The sequence below is a fragment of the Camellia sinensis genome, chromosome 7, assembly GCF_055761805.1.
Source record: "Camellia sinensis isolate YWXY chromosome 7, ASM5576180v1, whole genome shotgun sequence".
In the NCBI taxonomy this organism is placed as follows: Eukaryota; Viridiplantae; Streptophyta; class Magnoliopsida; order Ericales; family Theaceae; genus Camellia; species Camellia sinensis.
Window position 1 is genome coordinate 195566814 of NC_138967.1, and position 11562 is coordinate 195578375.

Genomic DNA, 11562 nt, shown 5'->3' on the forward strand with positions numbered 1-11562 from the left:
GGCAGAGCTATGGTAGAGAGCCCCTCCAATCACCACCTCCACAACTCTTCACAGACACGTGGCGAGTGGTGATTAGAGGAGCAGGAAAAAAAGAAAAAGGAAAAAGAAAATGTAACCGATGAGAGAGAGAGGGGGTCAAAGGGGTGGAAGGAAAAGGGGGATGAAACATTTTTGTTTTTGGAAAATGAGTAGGAACACTAATTAGTGCTACCACTAATGATGTAGCAGTGGGTGGGACCCACTGCAACAATGTTTTTGTGCCTTGTGTTTTTTTTTTTTTTTCAAAAAAGTGGATGCCAAATCATTAGTGATGCTTTAGAGCACCATTTTTAGTGAAATGTAGCATTGTTGACAATTTTTTTCAAAAAGGATCCGGGCCTTTTTTTTCCCCACTCCCACGACCCCCTCTTGTATTGATTGGCCAATTTTTTTTTTTTTTTTTTTTTTTTTTCTCTTCCTCCCATCACCAGCCCCACGTGTGTGGGGGTGGTGAAGATTGGTGATTGGGGGGTCTCATTCACATCTCAATTTTTTTTAATAATTTTAATTGCTCATTTTTTAAGTTTTTATGTGAAAAATCAAATTGATTCAATAATCCTAACAACAAATTTTCATTAAACTTGTCTAAAAAATGAACCATACAAATGATTTTGAAATAAATGGTCCACCTTGATTACTATCGGAATGGTTCTCAAATTGGTAAGTGAAGATGTATATGAACCCAAATAATCTCATTTGACACCATTATTATATTAGTTTACTAGATCTGACTACTCATAAATACGAAACAAACGTAACATACAAAATAAAAATAAGAAGTTGGCTTCTTTCTATTTGTCATTTAATTTGAGAAAATATTTAGATTTAATAAGTTTATTTTTTAACTAATGATTCATTTTTTACGATTCATTGAGTAGAATATTAATGTAAAAAATAAGATAATCGTACATCGATAGTTATATTTTTTTAATTAAATTTGTCCGATCATTTTGATTTTTTTGCATGAATATTATATTTAACTAGTCGTAAAAAATAAATAGTTCGGATCACCGAAATCAGACACTATTTGGGATATTTTACAAAAGTTTTTTTTTTTTTTGGTCACATCACTTTTTTACTTTCTTATATATTTTTTCGTAAAAAATCAAAAAGTAAAATTATTTAGATTATCTCAAACATCCTCTGAATTTCAAAATAGACCTACCAAATCTAAATACTCTGTAAAATTAAGATGGCCAACTTAAAATAAATAAATAAATAAAACTAAATCCAAAAAATAAAAATTAGGTAAATTACACTGACATCCCTTGAGGTTTATGTTTATTATAATTCCTACCCTTACATTTGGAAAGTTACATTGACCCCCTTTGTCAGTGTAATTATTTGACGGTGTTAATTTTTAAGTTAAAATGACATATTTAACCTTAATTTTTACATAGACTTTAAAGGGTAAATTACATTGACACCCCCTGAGATTTCAATTTAATACGGATCCCCCCTGACGTTTAAAAAAAAAAAAAAAACTAATCTTATAAAAATAAATATGAAGAAATATATTTAATTTGTAAAAAATTATTTCTAACCACTTGAAAGATAAAAATTATATAAAATTGATAATTATTTTTTATTTTTTATTTCTTAACCAAATTAATTTTTAATTTTTTAAAAAAAATTCTAAAAGTCAAACTATACATAACTTAAGAATATTTTGATAAGTTATTTTTTACGTTGGTAACTTATTTAATTATTTGTTAATTTTACGACATTTTTACCATCTGAGGCCTATTTGGTAACCATTTCATTTTTAGTTTTCAATTAATATTTACAAAAATTAAAAAAACTATCATAAAAACTTGTTTGATAATTTTTTTGGTTTATAAATGATTGTCACAGTTTGTAAATTTGAGAAAAAAACGTAAATTAAAAAAATGAGTTTATGTTGATTTTTAAACAAAAATTTAAAAATTTGACTAACAAAATTTATTTCAAATAATTTTTTTTCCAATTAATTTTTTTTTCAATGAATTTTTTTTTCAACTAATACTGAGGAGATAATTGGTAATGCTACTTTAAATCGTGGAGAAGGAATTGTAATTTCTAAAATGTGAGGGGTGTTAATATAATTTATCCAGTGAGGGCAAAATTGGTATTTCAAAAAATTAAATTGCTGACATCAACAAAATCTGTTAGTTGACCTAATAGTCAATTAACTGAGAAAACAATCTTTAATGAAACTTTAAACTTAAGAAATAAGGATGTAATTTCTAAAAAATAAAGAAAAAAATTGTAATAAGCATAAATCTTAAAAGTGTTAATACAATTTACTCAATTAAAGTTTTAAAAAATGTGTTTTTCATTATTGGCACCCAACAAAAGATGTACTATTTTGTTTGTAGCTCTTAGAGCATCTCCAGTAATGATAGTCAAAATAGCTATTCAAAATTTTACTTTACTATTTTAGCTAGTTGGTTTTTTAATATACACTCCAACAGGCTATCTACTTTAACTATCTTTTGTTAAAATATTATTATAATTTAAATATCTTCTATTAAAATATTCTTAAAAACAAAAGTTTGAATTAAAAAAGGATAAAAAAAATTCAGAGCTAGTGCACAGTACCTCGTCTTTCCTAGCGAGGTACTGTAGCAAAATGTTGGTTTGGCTTCACAGTAGCTAGGCTGCTGGAGAAGGAATTTATGATTATTGGCTGGCTATTGTACAATTTTTGGTAAAATGCATAGGCTGCTGGAGATGCTCTTAGAAAATAGAACAGAGGGGTGTAGAGTAGTCATTTATTTTTGTGCAGGCATTGAATGTAGGCAGCGTTACGAACACCACATCAAAATTCTCTAGATACTGTAGTTTTCAAAAACATGTTTCACATGCATCTCATTCGTTTTTATATATATAAGCGTGGCACACTTGTTGCTCCTACTACCGAATTAGGATCTTTCCCTTGCACACACTTTTTTTTTTTTTTTTTTTTTTTTTTTTTTAGGACTTTCGGATTCACTTTTATTCTTAATTTTGATAGATCGAACGGTTCATATTTTAAAATTTATTCAATATATCATATTTGCAAAAAATTAAGTTGATCGGATATCAGAAAGTATGTGTTCGAAAAACTATTTATTAAATTTTTTAAAAAAATAATTTTTAGTTCGATTTATCTGAACACATGCTTTCTGATATCCGATCAATTTGATTTTTTACAGGTATGATATACTAAATAAATCTTAAAATATGAATATCAAAATTAAATCTAAAAATAGGCTCTGTGCTCCCTTCTATCTGTCTTGTGCCAGACATGGTCGATTTTTTTTTAAAACTGACTATCCGGACAGTACGTATTTCAACTAATTTCCGGGCATTCTGCAATTAACGATCAAGTAAACTTTAGTTTCTTAAGTTTTATTCTTGAACTTTTATCATTCCATCAGTCTATTAAAGCATGGAGCAAGGGTGGAGGCAGCATAGGCCAGGGTCACATGCACTCTTTCAGTTTTATAAAAATTTTTTTAATTTATTATTGTTATGTATAAAATATATATATATATATATATATATTTTAACATGTTCTTTGACTAATAATTTATTATATTGTTTACAATAAGTAATTATTTGATACTTTAAGAACACTATGTGGTATTATTTATGTAGTAGGTTAAATCAATAATGTAACGAAAAATATTGTAAATTGAATATAATGAACTCATTATTTTCAAGTAGTTGACATAGCACTTTTTCAGGGACGAATCCAGAATTATGTATTTGGGGGTTACTCTATATTTTAAAAAATTGGAGGCTACACTATATAATTTTGAAATTATCTACAAAAAATTTAAGGGTGCGAACTCCTATAATTTTAAGTTATTTTAAAATTTTTAATATAATATATGATATTTTTCAAATTTTTAGAGGTGCGGCTGCCCCCAGCCCCTCCTAAATCCATCATTGCACTTAGTGTGATTTGAGATTTTCTATACTTTGAGCATCACGTAGGTAATGCTTTATGATACTCTAAGATTGTTTAATAATTTTTATTCAAAACACATCATTTATAAACAATGCCATCTCTTTAATATTTTTTTGTCAAATAAAAATTAAATAGATTTTATAATAATTTGTGCTATAAATGATGTGTTTTTATTTTTTAAAATTAGAAATTTTGATTTATAATTTTTTGTGTTAAAATTACAAACTTACATCATCATCTCATACCGAACTATTCCACACTATTATAGAATTTTGATTTGTTCTTATTAATAATGAATATGTAATTTTTTATATTTAAATTAATCTCATAAAATGATTATTATCTTAATGTCATTTATAAATTTTTTTTAAATAAAGAATTATAATTAATAAGTGCTCCCTCTAATCTAATTTTCTGACTCTGCTACTGATGGTGGCCGGAGTTAGTAGCAAAGGGAGGAGAGAGTGAAAACACTTTTTTTTTTTTTTTTTTTTTTTACTTTTTTGAAAGCGAAAACAATTCATCAGACAAGTTTTAAAATTAAAATATAAAAAAGAGGAGAAAGAAGACAAAAACAGAAACAGAAAAAAGCAAGGCCTAAACAATGGTTGGGCGGTTGCAGAAAAACAAAGGGGAAATAACCTGTTAGTGGGTCATGGAAAAAAAATTACCAAAGTGATAGACATTAAAAATATTAATAATCATAATTATAATTTATTTTATTAATGTGCAATAATATTTGAAAATTACCACTGATTGGTAATTCCCAAAAACAAAAGTGGAAGCTGGAATTTTCCTGCAAGACAATATTTATTATTTCAAGGTTATATGACACGGATACTGAAATTTTACAATTAAAAGACCTTTTTATGAATATTCATATTTGTTTAAGGAAAAATATCGAATTAGTAAGACATTCAAAGATTATATATATTTTTATGGTAATGCAACTTTAATGTGTGTAATGTGTATGGTACAAATTCTCTATGTACATGGTGCAAGTCCTTACTGTTTGTCAAAATTATACCACAAAAAATTATATTTCTAGTGTAATAATTTTTACATTGTCCACTGATTTGATATTGTCATTTTCTTAATTATATAGTATATATGCATGCATATTGTTGGCAAAAAAAGCAATGACGGAGGAATAAGAATTAGCTAACTCACTCATAGCAACTATTGTAATACAAACGATGCAAGCATTATTCAAAATGAGGTGTAAAGCGTTTAAACGTCAAGTGGGTTTTTAAGTCCACCGTCAAACACCAAGGCACAACCCTGGACGGGCGGTGAAAATTATCAAGTCATAATATGGTACAAACAAAAGGAGTTTCCAATGGAGCAGTGAAATGCATAGAGATTGGAAAGAACATGAACAGCAAAAGCACTCTGCTAGACTGATATTGGCACCAAGACACGAAAGCTAACTTATTTACTACTAGATTTTTTTGATGCAACAAACTTGTTTTTTTGTACTTTGTTCAGATACAGAAGACAATAAATATGGAAAAGCAAAATAGATTGCTCAATTATTAATGTGTAAGAGCATATCAAAAATCAAATGTAAACAAAGACAAAATAATAGAAAAATAATCTTTATCTTCATGTCATCTAAATTAAAATGAACACTACATTTTAGCATCCTTAGAGCATACCATACATACTTTTCGTGTTATTCTTCTTCTTCTTCTTTTTCTTCTTCGTCATCATCGATTGTCTTCAAAAAAGGTCGTCCTTTCATTTTCATCCTTCAAAGGTTCGTTATAAAAAACCCGACAACAAATAAGAAAATAAACAAAGTTAACCAGCCCCAAAATTGTAATTAGCCAATAATAGTAATCTACGTGACCCTCATTAATGTTTTTCGACAACCAGCTTATTTTACCTCCACTACTAGTGACATTATCCACGGTACTAACCAGAACACTGCCCACCAAGGCAGCTATCGCCATCCCGAATGTGCAAAGAGCTACCGCCATACTAGACATACTTTTAGAAAACCGAGTCATATAGAACTCTATTTGCCCGCTTCCGTTAAAAGCATCGCCCGCTCCAAGCAAGGCAAACTGTGGAATTAACCACACTGCAGACATGTCCACAATGGCATTCGGATCATCCGCCACCCCTTCTTCGATGGCCATTTTCCGTCTTACGCTTTCGGTAATTGCTCCGATTGCCACTGCGATGCTCGTGACTACCAATGAAATCCCCATTCGAAACTTAGGGCTAAGACCACGTATATTTCCCGTGTATCTTGCTAATAAGGGCACCATTGCCCATTCATAGAGTCCAATCCATATTATTAGTGTCGCAACCATGAATACGCTAAAGGACCCTGCCGGAATCTCAAAGTTTGAGATAAGGTGTCTATCCATGGTGTTTGCTTGAAGCGTCGCGAATGAAGTTTGGGTCATACTCACGGTGATCATAATGCTAGTGGACCACATGGGGATGGCGTTAAGTAAAGTCTTGAGCGATTCTACTTGTTCCACGGTGCAAAGACTCCATGGATCTGATGCCGATCCATCTGGGTTTAAATCTCTCTCGGGATTTGTAATTATACAAGCTTTGTTCAAACACCTACAACATGGAGAGGAGAGTCAACAAGCTATGTAATAAAAACTGTACTCAATGTTATTGTAAAGATAATTGGAGGGGATGTGAGAGCTAAACTAAGCTCTTGGAGGCAAGTGGAAACTAATCAAATGAATTGGCAGTAGGCAATTGTTGGAGGGAAAGGGCTATGCTGCATTTAGAGAGCAGTCTCTACCCCTTCTCATCATTTATTCCCGATGTGAAATTTTACCGGTTTTTACAAAACCTCTTAAAGTCTCCTGTGAATCTATTCTTCACACTAAACCAAAAAAGGGACAAAATCGAGACATTACATGTGGTTGGTTTTGATTCCTCAACGAACAAATCGGAGAGCTTTGGTTCAGTGTTTAATTTTCCCTCAACCCCAACCAAACCAAACCGAGCAGCTTACACGCTTGGATATGCTGTTTTTGTTTCTGTATACGTAGCTTGCTTTCTTTCAATGAATTATTAATTACCCAAAAATTAATGAAAAAAAAAAAGAGAGAGAGAGGAAACCATTTATGCATGGAAACTATATACATATATATAAAAAACAAGCACATATTATGACTATTTTTACATGTTTAATTTAAAGTAATTAAACATTTCACAGGACCAAGCTTCTCAGAATATGGTAATTGAAATTATAATTAACAAAATCTTTATCACAACATACCAATGAAGCGAATATGACAATCATACAATACCTTAAGCTGTTGGTTGGTGCAAGGAGCTTCGATTTATCGCCTTGATAGTAACAATCATCACAAGGACTCGGAGGGAGATCAATGTTTCTGTTTTTAAATGCCACTACTAGAACTTGAGCAAATCCAGAAAACAAGCTCTTGCTAGCTCTAACTTTGACATAGAAAACAGAACCGAGTAAGAAAATTAGAGCAGAGAAAGCCATGAGAAGAGCGGGGACTGCAAAACCTACTCGCCAACCGAAATTTTCTTGAATGTATACAAGAACAGTTAAAGCAATAACAGCCGATAATGCAGTTGAAGCATTGTACCAGTTGATGTAGCTTGCCAAAACCCTTCGATTATTCTGGTTTTCTTTATTGTCCAACTGGTCCGCGCCAAATGCCATAGAACAAGGTCTAATACAGCCAGCTCCAATGGAGATTAGTCCAAAAGAAGCGAATAATATGACATATGGACCTATTGAAGGAGAGTTGCAACTATTGTTTAACTGATCGCAAGGTACCGGTTTCAGCTGTGGAATCATGGCGGTTAGCCAAAGCGTAGTCATACCCTATGAAAACAGAACATGATAGGACCATAATTAGGGACTGAAAATTACAATGACAAGGCTTCTTCAATTATTTCGGGTTTTTTTTTTTTTTTTTTCCCCTTAAATTTGGGCAAGGTGGGGGTGGGAATTGGGTTTGTGAAACATGAGGTACCAATCTTCTGAATTTTTTTAAATTTTTTAATAACTGGTTTTGGTGTTGAAATGGTTGGTCTCACCTCTTGATAATAATGCCAGGAATAGTTAGACATTCACACATAATTGGCACAAGAGAGTGGGTGAGAAATGATTGCCTCAAAAAAAAAAAAAAAAAAAAAACAAAACAAAACAAAAACACATTAAGGTAAGTACATGTTACTTTCTTATAAAAAGAAGTTCAACAAAAGAAAAGAAAAGAAACATCTCTATTTCATTAATCAACAAACATTATTGTCTTTTTTTACTGAGTAATAAACAAAAACTACCAATTTCATTGTCATTCTCAGTTGGTGTTCGGAAAGTGGGTTTTTTTGTTAGTTTTTTTAGTTATAGGATATTATTAGAGAATTGTTTTTTTGTGTTTGAAAAGATAGTTGGGTTTTTTTGTAATTGAATGTGATGTTTATAAGAGAAAAAATAAAATGATTATGGAGTTTGATGTGATATTTTGTTTAGATTTATTTTTTTTATTTTGTAAAATATTTATCTTGTAGTGAAAAAAAAACTCAAAAATCAAGTTCCCAAACACCAGTCTCCCTCGATGGATATGTTAAAATAGCTTCAATTCTCCCCCTCTCTCTCTCTCTCTAAATTGAAAGTGTGTCCTATAGTGAGTGTGTCCTAAAGCAAATTTAATCTTTTACTCAACCAACTTATCGCTTCTCTAGACTAATAATTATCAATTTATCTTTAATCAAGTTATGAATAAATTATAAATATATTTTTTGAAATTTGTTTAAAATACGAATTACCCCATATAATTTGAAAAATTACAAATAACTTTCTGTTAGAATTTTTTATTTAACAGAATTAATTATAAAAAATAAATTTTCTAACTGTTGACCTATATAATAATAAAATTATCTGAATTATTAATTGAAATAAAATTTTAACATTATTAAAAATTATTAATTAATTCGATGATTTATTAATAAAAGAACCTATTTGTTATGAAATTAAAAACTTTAGGAGGCATAATGTAATTTCTAGAATCACAGGAAGTAAATTATAATTTAAGTAAACTTCAAGGGGGGTTGTTTGTAATATACCCTTGAGTTAATGTTTAACTTGTTAAGTACATCTAAAAGCTTTTTTACATCTATCTTTAGATGGCCATGGCTGGATCTAGTGTTAATTTAATACTTCTTTGAAGTATTTTTCAAGCATACCTAATTCAATTCTATATAAAAAAAATATACAAACTCTAATTTAAAGCATTTTAAACAAGGCCTAGAATTTAGATTGTTTTCATTCCTTTGAAGTAAACTAGTTAATTCAAAGTTAGTTGAGCCGATAAAATAAAAATTTCACAAGCTTCAGAGTGGATTTAATTATCTATGCGCACACAAAGACGCGCAAATATAATACCTATTTCATTTTAAAAAGTGTTGCTAAAACTATATTCCATCAAAATTAGTGGAACCTAAGGCAGATTTCCAAGAAAAAATATGCTGAAAAAGCCAAATCATACAGAGGATTTGACAAATTTAGGGAAAAAAATTATATAAATAAATGACAAAATTGGGTGCAACTCATAACTTTACGCTGTGTTTGGTTGGAAGATTTGGAGAGGAATTTGGAAAGGGAAAGGGAAAAGGTGTGTGAAACTAGGTGAAATATAAGTATGTTTTATTCACATTTCACCTATCATTTCTATTTCCCTTTCCAAATCCCTCCTCAAATCTCCTAACCAAACACAACATTAAGGTTTTGTTTGCATCTTTGATTTCGGTAAGTATTTGTGAAGAAAAAAAACAAAATGAAAAAGAGATGTAAATAAAATATAAGATAAGGGCGCTGTTTGGGAAGCACAAAATAAGGCTATTATAGTCTATTTTGACAAATTAGCCTAAAAGCAACACTGTTGCAACCTTTTTTAAAAAAAAAAATCTGCACAGCCGGCAGTGTAGGCTGTGCCTACACTGTCAGCTACAACCCTTGTCCCATCAATAAATAAATTACCATTTTACCCCTTGATATCAATTTAAAAAAATATATTTTTAGGGATAAATTTATCATTTTAAATTTAAACATCATTTCAACACACTTTTTCAATACAATAACTCAACTAAAAAATCATCTCATCTTCCCAAATACAAAAACTAAAATAGCCACTAAAATAGTCAAATAGCCTACTAAAATAGTCACTTCCCAAACGAGGCCAAGATCTTATGTTTGGCTTTTTTAATTTCATTTATGTTTGTGTTTTGCGATTTTTTTTTTTAAAATTGACTCAAATAACTTTACTTTTCATATATGTCTTGACTAGATAATCCTAAAGAAATTTGAATTTTTTTTATAAAAAATTTAGGAAATGCAAAAATAAACCAGTTTTTAGTAAGTTTATATATATAAATTAATTTACTTTTGTATTTAGTGAATTATTTTCAAAATTTACAAAAAAAATTAATTTTATTTTGTAAAATTGTCTAGTTGAGACCTATCTACCTAAAATGTTAATAAATAAATACAAAAAATCATAAAAGACAAAGCAAGTATAAAATAAATAAGTTTGAAAAAAAAAAAATGGTCCGGTTAAAACAGTTTCGTGAGAGATAAATTTTTAATTTTTTAAAAAAGAATTGTGAGAGAAATAGTAAAATGAACCAGCTAACAAGCAACTCTTCTATATAATTTTTTTTACATAAAAAATAAAAAAAAAATATTCGAATAATTTATTCCCAAACAAACAGGTTACCATCTTCTCAAAAAAGCCTCGTTAATTTGCCAAATGAAGAAAAGCTGCACATATTTATTTTTTTTTAAAAAAAGAGGTTATATGTGGTTAAAACTACACCAAACCAGTCCAAAATGCTTTATGAAAGCATATCACATGGAATTAAAATGGATTTTCAATTCAAATATAAGTTAATGTTTTTCATAACGTTCTTTTCACTTCACAAATTCTATCAAAATCGTGAGATCCAAACAGAAAATAAAGGAAGGTATTGACTTACAAGAAGGCTAGAGATAGATCCAAGAGCAATGACCCGAAAGCGACCCAAACAAGAATCAGCAAGCATAGCTCCAACAATGGCTAATCCATTTGAAAGAGCAGACCACAAAGAGAGTATGATTGAGGTAGTTGCCAATTCCATGTTATAGTCATTCATCAAGTAGAATACCATGTTAGGGCTCAATCCAATGCTTGCCAATCTCTCAAATGATTCATTCACTGTCAAAAAACAAAACACCGAAATTCATATATATGTATATATGATTAAAAATAAGTGTATATGTGAATAATAAGATTGGGCTTTTTTTTTTACCAATGATGAAGGGAATGGTTCTGATTCCACCTAATTTGGGCTTAGGAGAGTGATTGAGTAGTGGAAACTTGTTGTTTTCTTCTTTATCCGAAGATGATGATGCCATTTTCATTTTCAACTTGTTCTATTCTTCTTCTTTCCACTTCGACTCTGGCACCTACTTTTCTCTCTCTCTCTCTCTCCCCCTCTCTCTCTCTGTCAGGTCAGTACTTCATTTCTCTTTAATATATATTTCAGTGTCAGGCCTACATGTCCTCGCTCTCTTCCGAGAAATTTTTGTATGC

The 11562-nt window shown here is 30.0% G+C and overlaps 1 protein-coding gene across 1 annotated transcript; it reads right to left on the reverse strand.

Annotated features, from left to right (window-relative positions):
• Window positions 1–5382: 5382 nt before the first annotated feature.
• Window positions 5383–11562, reverse strand: LOC114272630 (protein NRT1/ PTR FAMILY 1.2). The gene is made up of 4 exons (XM_028214347.2): window positions 11279–11562; window positions 10967–11184; window positions 7264–7814; window positions 5383–6559 (listed from the first exon to the last, which is right to left on the reverse strand). Exons 1-4 carry the CDS (start codon window positions 11388–11390, stop codon window positions 5686–5688), a joined length of 1755 nt encoding a protein of 584 aa, XP_028070148.2. The 5' UTR covers window positions 11391–11562; the 3' UTR covers window positions 5383–5685.